Below are 27,850 nucleotides of genomic sequence, written 5' to 3'. Positions count from 1 at the left end.
CGCAAGAATCTCAATAATTCATTAAAATTACTTTCATATCGATAAAATAAAAAATAGGCGTTTCAGTTTTTACTTTATAAGATGTTTACATTCGCGAGGAAGCCGAGTCCGCTTATCTTTACAACCTGTCAAGTGCGAGAGTGACAGCGAAATCGAGAGCGAGCGAAATGACCTATCATCAAAGAATTCCGAAGTCTCTTACAATCGGCTTCTTCATTTCCTCTATCCATTCGCAATTTACGATATTATAAACTAAAAACTGAAACTCCTATTTTTTATTTTATCGATATGAAAGTAATTTTAAATGAATTATTGAGATTCTTGCGATTAAAATGATATCAAACACGACATAAATCGAATAATTTTTAATTGGTCTGATAATAAAAATTTTGATTATATATATTTAACTACATTTATCCGATTGATACCGCGTTTGATGTTGTTTTAAAATTTGTCGTCATTGTTGCAAAATTTTCATTGTTCCATGAAAATTATTCGCATACCCTTATAAATATATCTTAAAATGATTAATTTATTTCTCACAATTTGTCACCGGTTGCTTGCCAGCGGCAGGCTTGATAACGAGATGAATATGACAGTATATGAGTACGTAAGAGCGAGTGAAACAATAACAGAAGCGAGCGAGAGAGAAATAGTATGCCAAACTGCAAGAAAGACTCGGTTTTCGAGTCTTCGTTGCTTGTTCTATTCCTATCTCGCTCACTCTTATTGCCATTTCGCTCCCTTTTATTACCTTCTCGCTTGTTCACATACTTCCGCGTACACTATATGTATATATATATATATATATATATATATATATATATATATATTACATACATACATACATACATACATATACATATACATATACATATAAGTGTATAAAACGACTGTATGTTCGTGCTAGATTCATTAATTATTGTGAATCTCAAAATAAAGTACGAAACATTATTGCGTATGATCTTTTTTTCATTTTGGTAATATTTATTATTGGAGTAATATACACATATATATTTTATTAAAATACTTTTATTGAAATTATTAAAACATTAAATTTTATGTGAAATAAAATAAGCATTTTAATTTTATATATATTATACACGCATATACATATATATTACTATATAATATGTGCTAAAGTAAAAAAAGATCACGCGCTGTTAATAATATGTAATAAAAATTAATAAATGTATGATATGTTTCGTACTTTTAAGATCCACAATTATGGATCTAGCACGGACATGAACCAATCGGTCGTTTTACCGTGGCAGCGAAAAATGGATCCGGCCACGTAGTACCGCTGGCCGTAAAATGGATCCAGTTAGCGCCACTTTATGGCGGGCAAAAAGCATTCCCTAAAAAAGGGCAGCGTGACCCCTCTCAGTCTTCTCTCTGGTTTTAGCTGCTGTACTAGTGCAATAAGTTAAGGCCGCAGCACACACTTTTGCATAAGCGCATAACCATAAGCATAAAAAAATTGATTGGTTCATTTTCTTATGCATACACTTGGGGACCAATCAATTTCCTTATGCTTCTGCCTTTAGAAAAAGACATACATACTTTCTTTCACTCTAACTAATTGCACTAGTGCAGCAATGCAGCTAAAACGAATAGACCCATTACTGGAAAGCACGTGTATTAAGCAGTGTGTATTTTGTACATCTACTTTGGATTTGTAAATTGTAAAATAATAAAAAAAAAAGTTTATAATTGAAAATCGAGGACTGCCGTAAATATAAAAATCAATAATTCGCTATGAAGGAGGTAAATTTATTTTTAATTATAATTATTTTTTGATAAATATATAGAATATTTTCTCGTTGATTTCGAGAAATTTTAATAATTTACCTGTTCGGATAATGTATATAGATAAATAAGATATTAATTATATAAAAACACAATAATTAAGTTCGTTAATTGACATTATGAACAAAATTATCAGCTATTAAAATGATGCTGAAAAATGTTTAATCCACTTTGCTCAAATTTGATGAAAATACATTTATTAAAATGGTCTTTTTTGCAAAAAAAAGGTTTAAAAAAGTTAAAATCATCCTCGCTCGTACAAAAAGAATAATCAACAGTTCTAAATAACACTTTGATGAAATGTCTAAATAATGGAATATAAACGTGCACTTTGATGGAAATAGCATTCAAATAATTTACAAAGGCATGTTTGTATGGAAGGCAAAAAATAGTGCATAGGTCTTTATGAAAAATTATAAATTTGTACAAAGTAGCATGTAATTAATATAATTGTTTAAATATTATTTATATAATCCTAGCAAGTTTACAACTTTACTTTTCATGTATGAGATGAGATTTTATAAAAGATCTAAATTTATAATATTTTTTGCATAAAGCAATTTTCATTATCACTCATCATTTTCTACTTTCGATCCATGTTATCATTTCCTATTTTCCAAAAACAATCATGTTATATAAATAGCATATTTTTATATACAAATATACAAATATATATATATATATATATATATATATATATATATACACACACATATATAACACATGTTAATATATATTTAAATTATATAGTTTGACTATAACTTATATGTATGCACATATATAACATATACAGGCGAACCCATGTTCATAAGAAAAAAAAGTCCTATTTTGATTTCTAGAATATGCTCCTAAAATTTAGTGCATCATTTCAGATACATACACTCTGTATATTTTATACATACATACATATATATTTTTTTACACAAATTTTTTACAAATAAATATATTTTCAAAAAAAGAATAAAGTTTTTATCAAAAAGAGTTTTAAAAATAGGATGAAAAATTGAATATTTATTTTATATTTTTATTTTATTTAATAAAATATATATGTATACAACATTTTTTTGAAATTTATGAAATTCCACATAGTTAATTGATTATCATACAGATTATTTAATGTTATCTTAAATATATTAATATAACATATTACAGATTGTGGTAGATATTGAGCATCGTGCTGATGATTATGACAATTGTAATACATTTGTCTTACCTTCAAAAAAAATAAAAACAAAGAACATAAATAAGGAAGTAAAAACTCAGTTGTTATCAAAAAAACGTAGGAAACAATTAGAAAACATAATAGAGAGAAAAAAGAAGAAATTACAGGTATTTTATGTGTACTCTTTTATGTGTAAAAATAAAGAAATTAAACATATTTATTATAAAAGATATTTTTTTAATTTTATATACAACACAGAGAACAACATTGTTAGAAGATTTGGCGAAATTACAAGCATCTTCAGATGAGTTGCAACAATATACAAGTTTAACATCTTTGCAAAATAAAGGTTTAAAGCGTCATTTTCGAGAATTAGAAATGCCTATTTCAAAATTAAAATGTAAGAAAAATGAAATAGAGAAAAGTGATATAACAGAGGCAACTTTTTGTGCAAATTCTATCAAAGGTAGCAAGAAGAAAAGATTAGTTACCATTAGTTTGGACCATGCAAAACAAAACAAAACTACTTTTGATTCAAATATGATTGGATTTGAAGTAAGTTTCAAGTAATCAAGTGATAAAATTTGTCAAATTGTGATAGAAATAAAAAAATAATATAATTGTAAATATGTTAAATATTTAATATAATTATAAATGTAATACATAATATTTATTTAGTCCAGTGATAGCAGCAATGAAAATGATTGTAACAATAAAAATGAAAATAAAACACATGTTTCTGACAATATTGCTATTTCTATGGAAAATGAAAAAAATAATGAGAATCTTCTAAAAAATACGCAAAAGAAAATACTTCCAGCTAAATCTCAGGAATCTAAAAAATCAGTAGGAAAGCAAACAGCTATTTCTAAAATTTCTTCATCTACTGTTTTTGTACCTGTAAATAGAAAGCCAGAGATACAAGCAACTAGATTAAAACTACCTATTGTTACAGAAGAACAAATAATAGTTGAAACAATAAATGAAAATCCAATAACCATAATTACTGGAGAAACAGGAAGTGGTGAGTAAAATTAAATTTGACGAATAATTATAATAAGAAAGTTATTACTAATTTCCTAAATAATAATATTGCTAATATTAGATAATAACTTAGGCTATAAGTATATTTTTTAAATTACTTACATTTGTGTGTATATATATATATATGTATGTATACATACATATGTATATATGTATGTACATATGTATATATATGTATATATATTTTTTTAGGCAAAACAACACAAGTGCCTCAATTTTTATATGAAGCTGGATATGCTGAAAATAAATTAATTGGAATAACTGAACCAAGAAGAGTAGCAGCAATGTCAATGAGCAAACGAGTAGCTGAAGAAATGAATCTTACCGAAAAACAGGTTTCATATCTAATCCGCTTTGAGGGAAATGTTACTGAAGAAACAAAGATCAAATATATGACTGATGGTGTTTTGCTGAAAGAAATTCAAAATGTAAGTAACAACATTGTAATATGTGAAATAAACTTTAAATGATTTGTGGCAAAATTTGAGACAAAATTTTATTTATAGGCTGCGGTCAAGACTGCACTGCTTTGAAACATCATTCTATCTTTATTCTCATGGAATATAGAACAAAGCATTCAGAGTGTCTTTCCGACCACAGCCATAATTTTATGTCATGTAATGCAGAAAACAATTGAATATGTAAAATACATACAAATACAATATATATATATATATATATATATATATATATATATATATATATATGTACATATACACACAGGCCCTTTTAATCTACGCACTGAAATATCTCAAAATCCATAAGTTTAAGACAAAAATGTTTCAGACAAAAGTTGTATGACTTGAAGGGGGCCATAAGATAGTGTCATTAGTTTGACATTGAAGAGTCACCTGAACGTCACGTGAAGATCACATCCAACTTTTTAAACGGGACACCCTATATGCTTTTGCATATTCTTATAGGTCATCTCGAGAGCTTTCCAAAACGCTATAATTAAGTCAGTTTTCATTAAGTACTATCCGAGTTATGAGGCTTGAAATCATTTCTTAATGTTACATAAACTGTAAAATATCTTGTAAAATATTCATTTTTCGATTATTTTACCTTAATACTTTTATGTACAAAATAATAAGAGGAATCAATTGGTGTAAAGAAAACACATTTGCAATTAACAATTACATATTTTTTCTTAAAAATAATTATGTATTTTCTTTACACCAATTGATTCCTTTCATTATTTTGTACATAAAAGTATTAAAGTAAGATAATCGAAAAATGAATATTTTACTAGATATTTTATGATTTATGTAAAATTAAGATATTATTTTAAGCCTCACAAAGTCGAAAAGTACTCAAGGGAAAAATACTTTATTATAGTGTTTTGGAAAGCTCTTGAGCCAGCTACAAGAATATGCAAAAGTATATAGGGGGTCCCATTTAAAAAGTTGGAGGCTTTCACGTGACCTTCAAGGTCAAACTAATGGCAATCTTATGTCCCTCTTCAAGCCATACAACTTTTGTCTAAAACATTTTTGACTTAAACTTATGGATTTTGAGATATTTCAGTGCGTAGAATTAAAATGGCCTATCCTATATATACAGGGTGGCCCATTTTAATTTCCCCAGCCAAATATTTCGGAAAATAATGAAAAATCAAAAAAATGCTTCAGACAAAAGTTGTATGGTTTCTAGGGAGACATAAGATGGTACCATTGGTTTGACCTTGAAGAGTTATTTGAAGGTCACATGAAGGTCACCTTCAATTTCTTAAATGGAACCTACATTTTCTCATTACATATTCTTGTAGCTTATCTCGAGAGCTTTCCAAAACACTATAATAAAATATTTTTTTATTGAGTACTTTTCGAGTTATGAGGCTTGAAGTAATTTCCTAATTTTACATAAACCATAAAATATCTTGTAAAATATTCATTTTTCGATTATCTTACCTTAATATTTTTATGTACAAAATAATGAGAGGAATCAATTGGTGTAAAGAAAACATACAGTTGTTTTTAAGAAAAAATATGGAATTGTTAATTGCAAATTACATATTTTTTTCTTAAAAACAACTGTATGTTTTCTTTGCACCAATGGATTTCTCTCATTATTTTGTACATAAAAGTATTAAGGTAAGATAATCAAAAAATGAATATTTTACAAGATATTTTATGGTTTATGTAAAATTAAGAAATGATTTCAAGCCTCATTACTCGAAACGTACTTGATGAAAAAATGTTTATTTATAGTGTTTTGGAAAGCTCTCGAGAAAGCTACAAGAATATGCAAAAATATATAGGGTGTTCCATTTAAGAAATTGAAAATGATCTTCACGTAACCTTCATGTGACTCTTCAAGATCAAATTAATGATACCATCTTATGTCCCCCTCGAAACCATACAACTTTTGTCTGAAACATCTTTTTCTAAAATTAAAAATAAGAAAGTTATTTGGGGTGGGGCATTAAAATGGGACACCCTGTATAAGAATACACATATACATTAAGAGACAATATATAAAATTATAAATAGAATTTTATTCTGCATTTTGCCGTGAATTATATAATAAATTATGTTTTTGAAAATAAATAAATTTAGCATTTTATGTATATAAATAATGTAAATAATTTACATAATCTCTTTGTTATAGGATTTTTTATTAAAAAAATATTCTGTCATTATACTCGATGAAGCACACGAACGCAGCGTATATACCGATATTCTGATTGGTCTATTATCAAGGATTGTTCCGCTTCGCAATAAACGCAATGATTCATTGAAATTGATAATTATGTCTGCTACATTGCGTGTGGAGGAATTTGTAGAGAATATGAAGTTGTTTAAAACAAAACCGCCAGTAATTACAGTTGAAACACGACAATTTCCTGTAACAATACATTTCAACAGAAGAACAAACGAAAATTATATCAATGAAACATTACGTAAAGCAATCAAAATACATACTCGTCTACCAGAAGGTGGTATATTAATTTTTTTAACAGGTAAGTATATGAAATTCTTATTTATCTTTTCACACATTATAGAAAAATAATTCTGTATCTCAACTCTAACTACTACTCAGTTATATTACTCTTCACTTTTATATTTCTCACAAGTATAAAATAAAAATATTAGGTCTATTCTTTTTAATTGAACTGTTGCATTAGTTCAGAGTTTATTTTTTTTACTTCACGTTAAAAAGAACGAGATAAATTCTGAACTGCAGCCAATTTAACAAAAAAGAATAGACCCTATTGTTTCACGATTGCACATACGCACGTACGCATATACACACATATACACATTCTATGTATATATATATAAATCCTCAAAAACTTACCTTTTTAAAAAAAGGTAAAAAAAGAGCGCCAAGTTCATGCACTTGTATCCAACTGTCATATTGTCTACAAAAATAGTGATATACAAAAATTGCGCCAACTAAGAATAAAAATTTGTACAAGATAAATAGTAAAAAAAATTTTAATTAAAAAAACTTGGCGCTGCCAATTTTATTAATATATTGTTCAGCTTAAAAGTCTAAATTTACAAATCCAGAAGATCTTAAGAGAATTAATAATAAATGTCCAGCAATTATATTTGCTGTTAAACATATTTAATTGGAATATATGCCAATTTTATTGGCAGTGCCAAGTTTTTTTAATTAAAATTTTTTTTACTATTTATCTTGTACAAATTTTTATTCTTAGTTGGCGCAATTTTTTTATATCACTATTTTTGTAGACAATATGACAGTTGGATACAATTAGTGCATGAACTTGGCGCCCTTTTTTTACCTTTTTTTAAAAATTATATAAAAATATATATAGAATAAGTAGATATAATATACATTACATATATATATATATATATATATATAATTAATATATTATATATATTTATATTTAGCTTGTAAAATAGATATATACATTTATTTACCTTGCTCCAATTACCATACCGTACTGGCTCTTGCCAATTTTTAATTAATAATTTAATTATTTATTATTTATAACTTGCACTTTATCACTACTCAAAATGCGGTTAATGATACATGTCACTAATGACACATATGACACATGTCATTAATATCGAAAAGCGTCGCTAGCGCAATCTTCTGTCGAGAGTAGGAAAAGGACGTTTTCTCTTTCTATGTGTTGTGTACATGTGCGTTGATGACGACCATGATGATGATGATGATAAAGACGTTTCTTAATTGAAAATTTTTATATTTCGACTTTGCATTATGATATCTCCGTTAATAGATCACGCAGCGCAAAAATAAAGATACTTTCTTTATACAATTCAAACTCGCTCTATCGATTAAGGCTAGTAAGAATTCGATCCGTTCAGCCGTTATTGAAATCCGATAATCTAAGTATACTCTCAACTGTCCGACTCGCGTATAGATACACGGAGTGCCGCGCAATGCTTCGCATGAACTTGGCGCGAGACACTACCGTGTCTCTTGATGGCTAATAAAATAATAAAAATACAAAACAAAAAACAAAGTAATAAAAATATAAAGATTTTATATGTGTGTAATTTTGTGTTATAAGAAAGAAATGGACACTACTATTATACATTATAAATATAATAATAATTTAATAAGTTAATATGTATAAATAAAAAAATTTAATGTAATGTAATATTTTTATAATAAGTATATATAGTTTAAATAAATTTAATAATATTTTTATGATAAATAATAATATTTTTATAATAATAATAGTAATGAGACATTCTCTTTATATATTTTTATTACACACACACACACCCCCCCCCCTCCCCCACACACATGTTATATACATGTATATCTATTATTATACATTTTTTATACTAATATATTTTTTCAACTTATTAATTGCAGGTCAGCAAGAGGTACAGATGATCGTACGTAAATTACGTAAATTATTTCCATTAAAGAAAAATAAATATCTTAAAACTAAATTAGTAGATTCTGAAAAAAACGAAATATCATTGAAAGAAGAAACGAATAATGAACATAGTAATAATGATGATTCCGATAATGATTTTGATGCTAAAGAAGCACATCATAATCAACAGAGGAGAAAGAAACAAATTATATTTCCGACTATTAATCTTGATGAGTATGTATATTTATATTATAATTATTCTAATCTTTCATATTATTCTAAAATTTATCTTATAAACATTTATATTTAGTTATTCGACAACTCTTATTGATGACACACATGAAGATTTAATCAATGTACAAGATGGAGATAATTTAGACGAAGATGAAGATGAGGATGAAATTATTGATTTTAAGTTGATGACAAATACACAACCATTGTGGGTTCTACCTCTTTATTCTCTTTTACCAAGTCATAAACAAGCTAAGGTAAATATATATATATATATATATATATATATATATATATATATGTTATATTTATCACGCATATGAAATAATTACAATAAAATGTTCTTTAAATTGTAGCAATTAGAATTAAATTAATAATAAATTGATTTTTTAATGAGTTTAGGTGTTTGAATTGCCACCAGAAGGATGTCGTTTATGCGTAGTATCCACTAATATTGCAGAAACATCGTTGACAATTCCCAATATCAGATATGTTATAGATAGTGGGCGTTGTAAAACAAGACTATATGATAAAGTGACTGGTGTGAGCACATATCATATTTGCTATACGAGCAAAGCATCAGCCAAACAGCGTGCTGGCAGAGCTGGAAGAACTCGACCTGGTCATTGCTACAGGTATCTCGTTACCATTAAATATCATATATATTAGAAAGAGTTCTCGAACTCAAATATGAAAAATTTTAATTTCAATTTGAAGGATATAATAATTAATTTCACTGAAAATAATCTTATGATCAAAATTTACAATTATTTATTCATTTAAATTTAAGATAAAAAAATAATTTAAAAAAGAAAATTTTTGATATATTTTTCTAATTCATATTATCAAACATGCGCGATTCCATCCAAAAAAACTTATTATTTCAGTGTAATTTACAAGAAAAAAGATATAGTGATTTCTTGCTTTTTACATTACCATTTAGCATAATATCAATAAAGGACTAATATGCGATTCTGTAATTTTAACGATGATATTGCTATTATTATATGTCGTTAAAAGTTACAGAATTGTAATAGCTTTATAAAATAAAAAGAATTATAGGAAATTTCTTCTGTTGTTATATGGAAAATCTTCTCACAATATGTATAAGATTTAGTTTTCATGTGATTATTATTTTGCAAATGAATGCTTTATACATATAGAAGATGTTTTCATAAAGATGGATCTCTCATAGAGTATATCTCTCTTGTAAGTGTAGAATAGATAAAAATAATCTCATAAGTTCCCATAAAAATTTTTTTGCATCTCTTACATCATTTTATTATTATCATTATCAATTAAATGTGTTCATCTTGAAAATAGTTTTGACGAAATGAAACAATAGTATTCTTTTTTTAGAAAAAAATATAGAGAATCTGTGTGTGTGGAAGTATATTTCAAGATAAAATAAAAGTACCAGCTTCAAAATTTTACAAGATAGAAGGCTTATAGGTGATCTATCTTTGATTCTTCAATATATGAAGAAATTTATTATGCTATATGTTTTTATAGATCTTTACTTAATATAAAAAAATTATTACAAATTGTAAAAATCTACAGAATAATATAAAAGTATTTAAGAAAAATATTTTCCAAATTTTAACTTTAAAGATATAAGTCTCAGTAAAGGTGCATTGCAAAAAAAAATGTTATAAGAATATGTAGGATTATTTTGATTTGCTCTACATGTTCACGAGAGCTCACTTTTATTGAAACGTCATGTATAAAGATGTCTTAATATATTAAAATAGACTTTTTACAAATTTTAACCAAATTATATATTTATTATCAATTCTTATTTATAATAGATATTCGTAACGCTATTTGATAATCTACACCAATGAAAAGAAATGCACATTTGTCTTAACCCTTTGAGGGACGATGTATCATATATGATACACCTATTTATCTTTAGTATCTTTCTCATTATGAATGTATTACGACAGTTATATGCATGCAATCAAGTTCCTTAGACTTCTGATTACCTATATATTGTAATCTTCCATCACTTTTCACTGGAGAGTTGACAATAATTAATTAATAAATAATCAATATGAAAAAAGCACTATTTTTTCGGAAAAAAATCAGTTTTGAATACAGGTCTTGTTGAATCAACCCCAAATTGCACATATATAGGTTTTCGGGGTCTCTGATCACAATGTCGGCCTCAGATTTTGGAAATCCAAGATGGCGGCTCTAATATGGCGGATAACATCTAAAATCTGATAATTTTCTATTTTAAAAAATCTTATCATATTTTGTATATAATTTGAAGAAGAAAGTAGTTCTTGATGTTTTTTCGATTAGATGTGTAGTTTTTGAGAAAAAATCCATGAATTATAGAATTTCTTCTGGCTTTCCATGCTAACACGCTTTATGTATTTTTTATTTTTGTCTGGAATTACGTATTGAGAATTTTATAGGGTCACTTTTTTGTATCGAGTCTTGATTTTTGGGAATACTCTTTTTCGGGCTTTCAATTGAGAGAGACAATATTTCTAAGATATAATCCGCCATCTTGAATCCGCCAACTTGAATTTTGAAGTTATGATGCCAGATTCGTAATCAGTGACCCCAAAAACCTATAAAACCATCATGATCTTTGTTGTTGATCTCACATAAAAAATGTGCTCCTAAAAGGGTTAAAATCACTATTGAATAATCGATGCACAACCATATCCATTAATATACCATTAATATCCGAATTAAATATTCATATAATTGTGTATTGCAAATTTATTTTATTACAATTAATTAAATTAATATTAAGTATTAGATATACAAGATTATAATTGATGTCTCGTTCATCAAATGAAAAAAGTTAAATACCCTTCAAATATTAACCCTTTTTATGAAATTTTTTTATTTAAACTAGATTTCTCTCTCTCTCCCCCTATCCCCCTCTCTCATATTGTGAATTTAATTTCTTGCTTTGAAATCTTCATATATATATATAAAACTTTCTCTTGTATAGATTATACTCATCGGCTGTGTACAATGACCAATTTGAAGAATATAGTCAATCAGAAATATGTAAAAAGCCAGTGGATGATTTGTTATTACAAATGAAGGCGATGAATATAGATAAAGTCGTTAATTTTCCATTTCCTACGCCACCGGATATTGTACAATTGAAGTTTGCAGAAAAACGGCTTACAGTACTTGGAGCATTGCAATCAGTTCCGAAAAAACAAGGTAATTAAACAGTTATTTGTTATTATTTAGATATTATAAAATTGTTAAATCAAGAGACACGACAATAGGTCTGTTTTTTTAATCTTGCACTAGACTGAACTGAAGAATTGAACTTGCACTGAATCAGTGCAAGCGAGAATTGAGAGTATAGGCGGGAATAAAAAACGCTCGAAGTGCAAGAGTAACATGGCGTCATATATTAAATAAAATAAATAAATATAAATAAATAAAATAATATTAATAATATTATTATTTATTATTCGTATATTATATAATATTAATTATATTATAAATTATGAAAATGTTTATATTATAAATTTTAAAAAATTTTAATTTTTATAATTTTGCTATAAATTTTTAACCTATTATACCTATTAATTTTTAAATTTTACTATTTTACTATTAATCAAATATTACCTTTTGTAATTGGTTAACGATTGATTTAATGCGATTTTAACTTTAATTATATTTTAACTCTATTTAATCATACAGGGTGTTCCATTTTAAAAGTTTCACCCTCATGACTTTTTTAATTTTGATTGTAGAAAAAAATGTTTCAGACAAAAGTTGTATGACTTGAAGGGGGACATAAGATAGTGTCATTAGTTTGACATTGAAGAGTCACCTGAAGGTCACGTGAAGATCACATCCAATTTTTTAAACGGGACACCCTATATGCTTTTGCATATAAAAGTTGTAGGATTTTTCCCGGGCAATCCGACGGTGACCTTAGATTTGACCTTGGATAGTCATTTGAAGGTCACATAAAGATTACCTTCAATTTCTTAAATGGAACCCCCTATTTTTCATTACATATTCTTGTAGCTTATCTCGAGAGCTTTCCAAAACACTATAATTAAGTACCTTTTTATAAAGTACTTTTTGAGTTATAAGGCTTGAAATAATTTCTTAATTTTACATAAACCATAAAATATCTAGTAAACCATTCATTTTTCGATTATCTTACCTTCATACTTTTATGTACAAAATAATGAGAGGAATCAATTGGTGTAAAAAAAACACATAATTGTTTCAAAGAAAAAATATGGAATTGTTAATTGCAAATTACATATTTTTTCTTCAAAACAATTATGTGTTTTCTTTACACCAATTGATTCCTCTCATTATTTTGTACATAAAAGTATTATGGTAGGATAATCGAAAAATAAATATTTTACTAGATATTTTACGGTTTATGTAAAATTAAGAAATGATTTCAAGCCTCATAACTCGGAAAGTACTTAATGAAAACTGACTTAATTAAAGCGTTTTGGAAAGCTCTCGAGATGACCTATAAGAATATGCAAAAGCATATAAGGTGTCCCGTTTAAAAAGTTGGATGTGATCTTCACGTGACCTTCAGGTGACTCTTCAATGTCAAACTAATGACACTATCTTATGTCCCCCTTCAAGTTATACAACTTTTGTCTGAAACATTTTTTTCTACAATCAAAATTAAAAAAGTCATGAGCGTGGAATTTTTAAAACGAGACACTCTATATAAGATGTTGAGATATTAATCTTTAAATATTATAAAATCTTTTATACTATATATCTTTAGATACTATAAAATCTTTTTTATTTAATCTTTAAGATTTTTACATTTGATAGATTTTGACAGTTATTTTATTGCTTGAAATTTGAACTGAAATTTGAAAATTCAATCAGTGCAGAAATAAAAAACAATGCTCTGCATTGCTCACTCTACCTCCAGACTTAGGTCAGCCAGTACAATGAACTCGTGCACTCAGTTCAGCTATACTGGAATAACGAACAACATCAGTTACACCAGTTCTGGAATAAAAAATGCTTTAGTGACCCTTTCTGAACTAGTTCAGTCAGTGCAGGAATAAAAAACAAACTTAGTGTCTCGCGCCAAGTTCATGCGAAGTATTAGCGAGGTACTCCGTGTATCTATATGCGAGTCGGACAGTTGAGAGTAACTCAGATTATTGGATTTCAATAACGGCTGAATGAATCGAATTCTTACTAGGCTTAATCGATAGAGCGAGTTTGAATTGTATAAAGAAAATATCTTTATTTTTGCTGCGTGATAAATGGAGATATCATGACGCAAAGTCGAAATATGAAAATTTTCAATTAAGAAACCTCTTTATCATCACCGTTATCAACGCACATGTACACACAGAAAGAAAAAACGTACGTTTCCTACTCTCGACAGAAGATTACGCTAGCGACATTTTGCGATATTAATGGCATGTGTCATTAACATTTTGAGTAGTGATAAGTAATAAAGTGCAAGTTAAATAATAAATAATTAAATTAATAATTAAAAATTCGCAAGAGCCGGTAAGATATGATAATTGGAGCGCAAAGTAAATAAATATCTATTTTTACAAGTTAAATATAAATATACAGGGTGCATAAAAAGTACTGGAATGGTGAAATATCTCGAAAACTAAGCATTTCAGAAAAAAATGTTTCAGATAAAAGTTGTAGGATTTCAAAAGATTTATTTACTGGCGCTATGAGTTTAACCTTGAGTGGCATCGTCAAGATCAGAGCAAGGTCTCCTTTCATTGTTTGATTATCTTATCTTTTCTTACTTTATACTTTTATGCATAAAATAATATGAAGAATCAATTGGTGTAAAGACAAAACATAGTTATTTTTAAGAAAAAATATATAATTGTTAATTGCAAATTACATATTTTATTAATTATATTTAATTATATCTTCGAAACTATTATTGTTTTCTTTACACCAATTGATTTCTCTCATTATTTTGTACATAAAAGTATTAAGGTGGGATAATCGAAAAATGAATATTTTACTAGATATTTTACGGTTTATGTAAAATTAAGAAATGATTTCAAGTCTCATAACTCGGAAAGTACTTAATGAAAACTAACTTAATTATAGTATTTTGGAAAGCTCTCGAGATGACCTATAAGAATATGCAAAAGCATAAGGGTATCCCGTTTAAAAAAGGCGCGTTTTCGTTGCTGCTATCTCGCTACAAGCGGTTGACTCGTGTTTGATGATATGATGTCACAAATAGTAATCGAGAATAAAAACGTTTCGAGCAGGCAATGCGCAAACGCGTTAGCGGTTTGCTTCATGTGTCATGATTATGATGGATCCAAATGTGAGGTTATCTGTGTTATTTTGTATAATGGAAGTGATTGATAACACATTGTGAATATTTGTCAATTACAACCCACAAGCAGGGTTGTCCTTTCTTTTTTGAAGGATAGAATAACTCATTTCAAAATAGGAATAATTGCTAATGAAGAGTGGGTGACCCGTTACAGTTATTCTCTTTTCGCACTTCGTGCCAAACAACCTACCACAACCGCACTATCATCTTCGAAACCATGGCAGCGCGGTAGCAGCTACCACGGCTCACGTGATTGCATCGATAATGTCACAACCAGAAACGAAAACGGTCTTGTTTGCCTCTGATTGTTCGTGGTAGCAAAACGAAAACGCGCCTAAAGTTGGATGTGACCTTCATGTGACCTTCAGGTGACTCTTCAATGTCAAACTAATGACATCATCTTATGTCCCCCTTCAAGCCATACAACTTTTGCCTGAAACATTTTTAAAAAAATGCGTATTTTTCGAAATATTAAGGGATTTCCACACTTTTGGTAAACCCTGTATAATAATTATTATATATTAATTTTGAGAGATAATAATTTTCCACATCACTCATGAGGAACTATTAAAGATGCGTTTTTTTTAAGTGGTTTCCCCAGTAGGCTTATTCCAATAAAAATCAAAATAAAGAAAAATAATGAAGATAAGAATCATTTCAAAGATATGTGGCTTCGTGCAGGATTATTTTATATCGTAAGATATGAAATATATAAAAATGGAAGAGGAAACCAAAAAATTTAATGCGATTTTCTAGGACCTAGGATCTTTTACGATATAAAATATTCCTGCACCAAGCTACATATCTTATCTTCATTAATTCATTTTCTTTATTTTGATTTTTCTCCATTCAAAAACTAGAGAAGTGGTTATTTTAAAAAGGTAAAAACATTTTCTTTATAAATCGGGTACGCTCCATCGAATGGTGATATTTTCAATTTCTGGTTCCAGCCGGAAATAGGCGATTCAGATCGGAAGTGCATTTTTTTAAATGGAAGCCCCTATTTTTTATTGCATATTCTTGTAGCTTACCTCGAGAGCTTTTTAAAACACTATAATAAATTATTTTTCCATGAAGTACTTTTCGAGTTATGAGGCTTGAAATCATTTCTTAATTTTATATAATTTTATATAATTTACATAATTTTACATTTTCTTAATTTTACATAAACCATAAAATATCTTGTAAAATATTCATTTTTCGATTATCTTAATACTTTTATGTACAAAATAATGAGAAGAATCGATTGGTGTAAAGAAAAAACATAGTTATTTAAAAAAAAAAATATGTAATTATTAATTGCAAATTACATATTTTTCTCCGAAATAATTATATTTCGATGGAGCGCACCCGATTTATAAAGAAAATGTTTTTACTTTTTTTAAATAACCACTTCTCTAGTTTTTAAATGGGTGATACGAATGATTTGAAACACCCTGTATAATATATTATAATAATACAAATTTTAGTATTTAAAGAATTATAAAAAGAAAATTATTTTATAACGAAAATTTTAGTGACGATTTGGCGAAACAGGATGCTTGGCGGACGCTGCTGAGACATAGGCTGCGTTCGTTTTGACGGTTTTAGCGCTGAAAACATCGCTCTATCTTCGTTTGATATTCGATGTGCAATAAAGACAGAATGATGCTCACAGCGCGTAAGCGTACAAAGCGAACGCAGCCATAGTGTTGCGCGCAATCGGCGGATCGGCCGTCTAGCCGCGGGCGGTAGTGGGGGAATCGTAGGCATCGCCTCAGATCTCGGCCCGAAAAGGGCAACTAATATTCCGAGCACTGGTTTAAAAGATATAAATAAAAATATTACGCAAATTAGATTTCGACATTTCTATTATTGTATGGTTTCCCCCACATGGGTTTGGAATTATGATGTCCAAAAAATATATACTAGGACTGTGAATTAATTTTGAAGGATTTTTTTGTAAATTCAAGGCTATTGTGAAAAATTGTGTACATTATTATTTTTCAAAATATTGTCCATCGCTAGCCACTACTTTTTCTCATCTTTCTGGCAGCATATGGATTCCGCGTCGAAAGAACAACTCATTTTTTGATGCTATCCACCAATCGATCCAATTTTCGTATCTTCGTAAGATTGGAAGCGGTGCTTAGCCAGGCCGTGTTCCATGGATCGAAACAAGTAGTAATCCGATGGAGCAATATCTGGTGAATATGGCGGGTGGGGTAAAACATCCCATTTCAGCGTTTCTAAGTATTTTTTGACTACACGAGCAACATGTGGTCGAGCGTTGTCATGTTGAAAAATTACTTTATCGTGTCTTTGCTCGAATTGCGACCGTTTTTCCTTCAATGCACGGCTCAAATGCATCAATTGTGTTCGGTAGCGTTCACCAATGGCTTCATTCGGTTAAAGCAGCTCATAGTACACAATACCAAGCTGGTCCCACCAAATACAAAGCATGAGCTTCGAACCATGAATATTCGGTTTTGCCGTCGATGTTGATGCATAACCCTACGATTTTCTACGCTTAGGATTATCGTAGCGTATCCATTTTTCATCGCCAGTGATGATACGATGCAAAAAACCCTTTCTTTTTTGCCGTTGAAGCAATTGTTCGCACGTGAAAAATCGCCGTTCAACATCTCTCGGCTTCAATTCGTATGGCACCCAATTTCCTTGCATTTGAATCATACCGAGTGCATTTAAACGTTTGGAAACTGTTGTGCGATTAACATTCAACGATTCAGCAAGTTCATCTTGCGTTTGACATGAATCTTGGTCGAGTAATGCTTCCAATTCCTCATCTTCGAACTTTTTCGGTTGACCAGGGCGTTTTTTGTCAACTGTATCGAAATCACCACTTCTAAAACGTCAAAACCAATACTCACACGTTTTTATTGATGGAGTATATTCACCGTAAGTTTCCAACAGCACTCGATGACTTTCAGCAGCACTTTTCTTTGAATTAAACAGGAAAAGAAAAACTTCCCGCAAATGGTGTTTTGTTGGCTCGTAATTCGACGGAGCTGAAAAAAAATATGTTGTTTACACTTCAGCAAAATGACACATAATAAAAAGTAAAGCCATAACAAAAAGTAAAGTAAATGACAGAGCTTTGACATGAATATAGTTACAGAAGTGTCCGATGCGATGTAGCATAAGTTATGCGATCTATTGTAAATCCCTCAAAATTAATTCACAGTCCTAGTATTATTTATAAAACTTTTTATTAATAACTTTTGAATAAACAACGATGGCTAAAATCTTTGAATGGATTCTTACCTCGAAGGGTTATCATATCAAGGTCAAATTCATTGAGGCTTTCTGTTTGTTCTAGATTTTTATTAATTTGAGTAATAGTTTATTTATCATTTTTAATCAAGTGAAAACTCATATGTGCGATCTTGACAATTGACTTCTATGGTCTCTTGCAGTTATGTAGTGTAAAGTTTTTTATCCCAATCGGAAGTGTCCTTTTCGAAAGAACACCCAAAAGATTGTCTAGCGTGCATTTCGCACGACTATAGAATATATGAGATTAGCTCTAGAGATTAGCAGCGAGTGTATATGCAACGAAAAGACAAAAATCAGGATACGCACAGCCAAATTTTTCGTTGCCGTGCAACACTGCCGATGTTGACAATCTGGAACGTACATCTCACAGTTTAGCCATGCGAAATACACGCTTATTTGTCAATCTTTTTAAATTAATATTTCAATAATTATTGCGAAAATTGCAAAATAGTAATTGACTTTTCTTCAATTTAGTGCATTTTATCCGCTTACGAGAGTTGGCAATTTTCATGAGACATTCTGTTCACATATTATTATTTTAATGGAATATTGTCTAATTATACAGGGTGTCCCATTTTAATGCCCCACCCCAAATAACTTTCTTATTTTTAATTTTAGAAAAAGATGTTTCAGACAAAAGTTGTATGGTTTCGAGGGGGACATAAGATGGTACCATTAATTTGATCTTGAAGAGTCACATGAAGGTTACGTGAAGATCATTTTCAATTTCTTAAATGGAACACCCTATATATTTTTGCATATTCTTGTAGCTTATCTCGAGAGCTTTCCAAAACACTATAAATAAACATTTTTTCATCAAGTACGTTTCGAGTAATGAGGCTTGAAATCATTTCTTAATTTTACATAAACCATAAAATATCTTGTAAAATATTCATTTTTTGATTATCTTACCTTAATACTTTTATGTACAAAATAATGAGAGAAATCAATTGGTGTAAAGAAAACATACAGTTGTTTTTAAGAAAAAATATGGAATTGTTAATTGCAAATTACATATTTTTTTCTTAAAAACAACTGTATGTTTTCTTTGCACCAATGGATTTCTCTCATTATTTTGTACATAAAAGTATTAAGGTAAGATAATCAAAAAATGAATATTTTACAAGATATTTTATGGTTTATGTAAAATTAAGAAATGATTTCAAGCCTCATTACTCGAAACGTACTTGATGAAAAAATGTTTATTTATAGTGTTTTGGAAAGCTCTCGAGATAAGCTACAAGAATATGCAAAAATATATAGGGTGTTCCATTTAAGAAATTGAAAATGATCTTCACGTAACCTTCATGTGACTCTTCAAGATCAAATTAATGGTACCATCTTATGTCCCCCTCGAAACCATACAACTTTTGTCTGAAACATCTTTTTCTAAAATTAAAAATAAGAAAGTTATTTGGGGTGGGGCATTAAAATGGGACACCCTGTATTGTCTAATATATTTATAGATTCAATAAATTCATTTGTTTAGAGTTGTACTGTGCAAAAGTGACATTGCTTGGACGTAGTATTGCCACATTTCCGGTTATCCCACGCTATGGCAAAATGTTAGCACTATCACATCAACATAACTTATTAAAATATACAATATGCATGGTAGCAGCTCTTAGTGTTCAAGAAGTGCTCAAAGAGACATTTGGTATAGAAAGTTCGGTTAAACATAAATGGCTATCAATGCGTCGTTGCTGGAGTGGCACAGGCAATAGTTTACTTCTTGGTATGTAATTTCGAGGTTATTTTATAACTGTTAAACACATACACATACTATATATAATAAATACAAAAATATGGATTTTTGTTATATACAGGTGATCTAATGGTTCTGATAAAAGTTATCGGATGTGCCGAGTATGCAGAATTTAAAAGAAAACTGTTCTCTTTCTGTGAAAAAACTGGCTTAAGATACAAAGCTATAGCTGAGATCAGAAAACTTAGGCAGCAACTCACTAATGAAATTAATTTAAACATTTCTGATCTAAATCTAAGTATTGATCCAAAGTATGTATCATATGTAATCGAATTTTTCTATTTTAGAGTTTTTGTATGTTTTGAACTTTTTTTTATTCTGGATCAACTTTTTCCAGATAAAATTTCTCTTTTTTTGCTCTGCTCATTATTTATATTTATTATATGCTTATCAAGGTTAGGAAGTAACGTGTTACTTGTAATATCGTTATTGTTATAGTCTTTTTTTTTGGAAATGTACTAATAACGCATTTTTTTCTGTAACTGTAATAGTAATGTAAGTTACATTTTTTAATAACGGCAACGATAGAAAATTTAACAGTTATTTTTAGCATTATTTTTCATATTTTAAAAATATTTATTGAATTGTATTTTCCAGAGATGTGCAAAATGGGTGTCTAAACCCATTTGAAATAGAAAATGCAAAATAATTGAAATATTTACATTTTAAAATACAAAATGCAACATAGATTTAGACTCACTTGTACTAGGAAATACAAAATAGCTATTTTTGAAATGGTTTCGTAAAATGGAAATAATTTATTTTCTATTTTTACATAGATTTATTTATATTAAATTTTATTTTTTTATTTATATATTTTTTATTATTATTTTTCATTCTTAATTTTTACATAAACTTGGAATTATAAAAATATTTGTCGTATATTATGCTCTTTAGAAATAGAACATGATGCATTTTTTGAAAAAAGGAATCTTCCATTTTCCTTCCATAAAGTTTCATAAGTTTAAATCACTATACGAGAAAAGTTCTGCAAGCGCTAAACTCGGGAAGCATGTTGAATTTGAGAAATATTTCAATGTTGGATAAGATTTTAACATTGAACATTAAAGTAATGTATCTCCATCTTTTAAATAATGAAGGTCTTTCAAATCTTTTATTGTCTTACTATGGATGATAAATCTAATGAATCATCTTGGAACATAAAATATTATTTATTTCTTTTCATTTTTCCGTGTTACTATTTTATTATTTTTATTCTGTTTCAATTATCTTATTTCTATTAAGAATAATGTTTTTACATATTCGTTTTTGTCTTTCGGTACCTATTTTATTCTAAAGAAGGGATGAATCATTGATGCCAAAATGGCATCATTTGCTGTTGATTCGAAAAGCAAAAATTAGTTAAACTGCTGTCTTAAATTCTTATCTATTATTTTAATTATATGCCTGCAATATTTAAGATCTTCCATTTTCAGATACGAAAGAATTTTGATGATTCTCATTAATTTAGGCAACAGCATTCCAGAGTATATATTTTTTCTCCCTGTAAATTTTGTATGCTTCGGCTATCGGCTTCAAAGATTTGACATTCGCTCAAAAATTACAGATCTATTTCTTTAAAAAACGGAAGTTTTAAATTATTTAGTACTTCATTCAAATTCTTCCTCCGTTAAAAAATCGTTTACTGACAAGGGGAATATCAACGAGTATTACGGAGTAACGAGATTACGGATTTTAACGAACTTTAAATATGTTTTTAGAGCTAACCTCACTACTTCATAGGCAAGTGACACCATGCAATATTTAAGTATTCACAAAAAAATTTGCATTGAAAGTTTTTCACGCGTCTTTAATACCATATTTAAGAGGTTTGTGGGTAATAAGCTTAGCATAGCGGATGAAACAGCGAACGGGAACAATGTATGTTGCAGGTTCGAAAAATCCTGCTTTTTTCTAACTTTTTTAAATGTAAATTTTTACAAAATATACATTAATGTGAATGATTAGGCAACATGGAGTCGTTGAAGTGGAAAAATTATTATTTTTATCATTAAACATAATATTTTATATTAATAATTATATTAATGCACATTTTATATTAATACATTTTACGCCGCATTTCTGTCTGTAATCGTACGAATAATATCATTTTGATTAATATCGATATTTAACAAAAATCTCCAAAATCACATTTAAATGGTCATTAAGAATATAATTATATTTAATAATTATAATATTAATAATTATAATTAACACACACACACACGCACACACACATGCACACACATATATAAATTATATTTAATAATTATAAATATACATAATAATTATAATATATTATATATACAGGGTGGGTCATTTTAATCCATCCATTCAAATATCTTCAAACCAAGTATCTCAAATATCTCAAAACCAAGTTTTAGAAGAAAACTTTTTAGAAAGAAGTTGTTTAGTTCTAAGGGGGATAGAAGATAGGAATATTAGTTAGACCTTGGGTGGAGTTGTTAAGCTCATATCAAGGTCACATTGAATTTTTTAAATTGAAATCCCTATTTTTTATTGCATTCTTGTAGCTTATCTCGAGAGCTTTCCAAAACAAAGTATTTTTTCATTGAGTAGTTTTCGAGTTATGAGACTTAAAGTAATATCTTAATTTTATATAAATCATAAAATATCTAGTAAAATATTCATTTTTTGATTATCTTACCTTAATATTTAGGCACAAAATAATGAAAGTAATCAATTAGTGTAAAGAAAACACACAGTTGTTTTTAAGAAAAAATATTTAATTGTTAATTGCAAATTACATATTTTTTCTTCGGTATATATATTATTTTATAATTATATTTAATATAATTATTAATGTAAAAAATTAAATTCAATGATAAAAATAATAATTTTTTTACTTCGACGATTCCATCTAATTTATGTTAAATGTACACTTTGTAAAAATTTACATATCGTGTTTCTGTCAGATTCCTCATCCGCTACGGTTACCTACCTCCAAACATTTCAAATATGTTTGGTATAAAAGGCGCACAAAATTTTCAATGCAGATTTCTCGTGAATACTTGAATATTGCATCATGCCACTTGTCTGTGAAATAGTGGGGGGGAGGGTTAACTCTAAAACATTTAAAGTTCGTCAAAATTCGTGATCTCACTACCTGATATTCCCCTTGTAAATCAAAATAAGAATTACATTTTTCGGACATAAAGAAGTGGAAGATTTTTCTGTATATCTTAATTAATTTTTACAATTTGCAAAGAAAATGCATCTGAAATAAAAAAAAGCAGGTAATAAAAACCATTTAAATAAAAATGTAAAATGGTTTATGAAAACATATTTTATAAAATAGATATTTTACATTTTATATTTCTATTTTAAATGTAATTTTATTTCAAACAATGCACATCTTTGCTATTTTCACATCAATTTCAATGTTCAACTTTCAGTCATCAATCAATATTCGTATATTAAATTTGGATAACATAAATTTATAATTTATAATTATAATTTATTTATTATAATTATCGCTGGAGGAGAGGGTTAATGATCATGCGCTAATCACAACCATTCCATTTTCCTAAAAAATTAATCAATGATATCATTAACTATTTCCGTACCATGAAATTTGTGATTTAAATAATTCTATATCCTAATCCAAATAATTGTCCTTGTAATTTCATGCATTTTTAGAAGAATTTTAAATTTAAAATTATTATATTAAAATTTTGAAACATAAAATTGAAAGTATAAAAAGAGTATAAATTTAGCTGTATTTATAAATATAGTAGAAATCAAAATTTTTTTCATTTTAAGCATTTTAAAATCTTTCTATTTAAATTTTTTTATGGTTTTGCAAATTTAAAATAAATTTATTGCTTTTATTAATAATTTAATAAAAAATATTACAAAATAAATGTTTTATTACATTCTATCTTGTTTTAGTAACATTAAAAGTAATTTTTTTTTTACTAAAACATTACAACTGACAGGGGAAGAGCACGATTCTCGGAACACCGAATTAAATTATACTTTATTGCAATATAGTACTCTGTTTAAAAAGTACTCGGATAAAATGTTAGAGGCCAATGCTAAGTCGTTTTCGAAGAAAATCGATCGAAAAAATACCGGTATCTTGTATACCGGTGAGTTTTGACCGATTATCGAAAAGGCAGTAGGAGCCTGAGACTATTATGCTGCAGGTCCAAGATTCGATCCTAGTTCCTTGAACTTTTTTTTCTCGTAATGCAACCTGCAATATTAAAATATAACTAATTTGATCAATTTTGTGTTTCTTTAAATTTGCATTATCAAATTTTTTTTAATTTATAAAATCTATATTATATATTCTGATATAAATATCCCTGTATATATTGCCGCGCCCCGGCAGGCAACGTCTGACAGTGAGTTGTGCTAGACGTTGCCTGCATGCTAATTCGAGCACTTCTCTCATTCGTCCGATTTTAATAATTAATATTTCTATTATTATTGCAAAAATCGTTACATGGAATAGGACTTCTTTATTTAATTTACTACGCTCTATCTCCTTACAAGTGCGTGATGAAGTGCTCAAAGACATCCTGTATACACACACACACACACGCGCGCGCGCATATATATACTTTTGTAATTCTTATTTTCTACATATTTCAATAATCCTTTTAAAATACCCTCCCTCCCTCTCACGGGTGTGTGCGTGCGTGTGCGTGTGCGTGTGTGTGTGTGTGTGTGTGTACAGGGTGTCCCATTTTAAAAGTTCCACTCTTATAACTTTTCAGGATCAACATTTGAAGGAAAATGACTCGGATAAAAGTGGTATGGCTTGAAGGGAGACATAAAATAGTGCCATTAATTTGACCTTGAAGAATCACCTGAAGGACACGTGAAGATCACCTCGAACTTTTTAAATGGGACACCCTATATACTTTTACATATTCTTGTAGCTTGCCTCAAAAGCTTTCCAAAACACTATAATAAAGTATTTTTTCATTGAGTACTTTTCGAGTTATAAGGATTGCAATAATTTTTTAATTTTACATAAATCGTAAAATATTTTGTAAAATATATAATTGTTTCGAGAAAAAAATATGTAATTTGCAATTAATAATTACATGTTTTTTCATAAAAATAACTGTTTTTTCTTTACACCAATCGATTTCTCACATTATTTTGTGCATAAATGTATTAAGGTAAGATAATCGAAAAATGAATATTTTACTAGATATTTTACATTTTAAAAGGTTGGAGATGATCACATGACCTTCAGGTGACTCTTCAAGGTCAAGTTAATGGCACCATCTTATGTCCCCCTTCAAGCCATACAACTTTTATCCGAGTCATTTTCCTTCAAACATTGATCCTAAAAAGTTATGAGGGTGGAACTTTTAAAATGGGACACCCTGTATATATATGAAAGAATTTTTATAGAATGGTGCTACCAACTGACATCGAAGCTAAATTACTCCGTCAGATAGTTCTTGCGGGTATGGCGGATCAAATCGCGAAAAAGGTGTCATTTGATGAGATAAAAGAAGATCACAACAAAATTAAGTGGAAGCACGCCTATAAGTATGTTAACTATTAAGTATATTAACTATTATGAATATTTTAATTAATTCAAAATAATTTCCAATTTATTCTATTATATTTTTACATTTTAGAACAGCAGAAATGGAGGAACCTATATTCATGCATTCTTCATGCATCTTATGGAAAACCAGTCCGGATTGGGTAGTTTACCAAGAGCTTTATGAAACAAATAAGATTTATATGCGAAATGTCACAGCAATAGAACCTGAATGGTTACCAAAATTTGCACCTACATTGTGCAACCTCAGTGAACCATTGATTGATCCACCACCAAGGTATTCTTCTTATAATTGTTATTTGTCTTATTACAATTATCATTTTTTCCCAACTGTATATCTACATAATCTAAAATGTTTGTATTTATTATATTATCGAATATTATATATTTTTCATCTAATTTCTATAATTATTTTTATTATATGATTTTTGATATAATAATATTCTTCTATTTTAAGATTATCTAAGCTTTCATTCTAAAAACTTAATTTGTTTTTTATTCTATTACAAATATGGAATGTAACATGTAATGTAACATATGTATGCTTCTGCACAGGATAAAAATGCGCACTTTGCGTTTTTATTTGTATTTTCACTATAAGCATATTTGCGTGGCAAACATAGTGAGAAAACATAGTAAAAAAACAGTGCAAGAAATGAAATTCTCTAGCACTGTGCACTCCGAAATTTTTGTAATACGAGCAACATCAAGACATTTTTATAGTATAATTAAAAAAATTTTTTTAGCAAAGATGCTTATGTAAATTTTATTCATTTACTTTGTTAATATTGTATTACAATAAATTAACATAAACATAACAGTTTGTATTACAATAAATAAAATTTGAATTTTATTCTTGTAATATCTATATTTCATAATTTTATATGATATCTGTGTAGCAATAATCTGCAAGTGAAAAAAACAAATTTATACCGAAAGAAAGATAATCGAACTGAAATATTGGAATTACATTTCAATTATATGAAAGATAGAGATGAACGAAAGAGGAATGAAAAAATAAATTTTTTAAAATGTAAATTAGAGAATGTTTTTTATATAAAAATAATTGTATTTGAGATTTTTTAATCATTTACAGGTATGATCGAGAAACAGGAAAAATTATTTGTCGTGTAAGCGGCACATTTGGAAGAGCAGGGTGGAAACTTCCATTAATGGATATAGAGCATCCATTGACAATGGATGGTATCAAGTGGTTCACATTTTTCTTCTTACAAGGTCAAATATGCCCTAAATTGAAACGATTTGTGCCATCATTATTAACGACACCGAGCAGCGTCACTAAATCTTGGGCCAAGTAATAATATATAGTTATTATTTTATATTTTTTTATGTCTATTAAACAGATTATTAATTCTGTGACTTCTCCAGACTAATACCACGCACTCAAGCAATAGTACAAGCATTATTATCGTACGAAATCATGTCCAAGGATAAACTGCTGCAAATGTGGAGTACAGATAAGAAATGTGAGTTTAAATGTGAATTTTCAGAATTTTAATAGTAATCTTCGTTCTGATATATCGTCATATATAATGATCTTATACTTTAAGTAGATGCCGGAGTCTTAAACATATTTGCTTACTGAATACTTGCTTAAACATATTTGATTAAATATGAAATCTTTTAATTTCAGTCTTATTAGTACCCTATCAGAAATGGCTGCCGGAATCAGCGCACGCAGAAATAGCTATTTTATGGCCACCTTTATAATACAATTCATAATATTAAGATTGTAACTACATAATTTCTTAGTATTTGTTATATATGAATTTTTTTATAATATAATGATAAAATGTATCTTAATTATTGTATTAGATATGTAAATTAAATCGGTGCCTTTA

At 28.3% G+C, this 27,850-nt stretch overlaps 1 protein-coding gene across 1 annotated transcript; it reads left to right on the top strand.

Moving 5' to 3' along the window:
* The first annotated feature begins 1,407 nt into the window (after positions 1-1,407).
* Positions 1,408-27,850, top strand: LOC105252871 (probable ATP-dependent RNA helicase kurz). Its single transcript, XM_011260496.2, has 17 exons — positions 1,408-1,767; positions 2,962-3,138; positions 3,230-3,526; positions 3,650-3,995; positions 4,208-4,443; positions 6,626-6,977; positions 8,840-9,080; positions 9,157-9,334; positions 9,480-9,712; positions 12,052-12,272; positions 20,159-20,404; positions 20,496-20,685; positions 25,829-25,969; positions 26,062-26,265; positions 27,085-27,303; positions 27,378-27,475; positions 27,643-27,850. The coding sequence occupies exons 1-17, from the start codon at positions 1,759-1,761 to the stop codon at positions 27,717-27,719; spliced, it is 3,465 nt and encodes a 1,154-aa protein (XP_011258798.2). The 5' UTR covers positions 1,408-1,758; the 3' UTR covers positions 27,720-27,850.

This window comes from Camponotus floridanus, unplaced genomic scaffold, assembly GCF_003227725.1.
Source record: "Camponotus floridanus strain SB8 unplaced genomic scaffold, Cflo_v7.5 scaffold93, whole genome shotgun sequence".
Taxonomy (NCBI): Eukaryota; Metazoa; Arthropoda; class Insecta; order Hymenoptera; family Formicidae; genus Camponotus; species Camponotus floridanus.
The sequence above is the reverse complement of the archived record's forward strand: the minus strand, read 5'-3'. Positions and strand labels throughout refer to the sequence as shown.

What these genes read in the sequence shown, in the direction of transcription:
- LOC105252871 (XM_011260496.2), top strand. An exon ending in TACTGGAGAAACAGGAAGTG is followed by an intron (nt 3,996 to 4,207) that starts GTGAGTAAAATT and finishes ATATTTTTTTAG; the next exon opens with GCAAAACAACACAAGTGCCT. An exon ending in CGACCTGGTCATTGCTACAG is followed by an intron (nt 9,713 to 12,051) that starts GTATCTCGTTAC and finishes TCTCTTGTATAG; the next exon opens with ATTATACTCATCGGCTGTGT.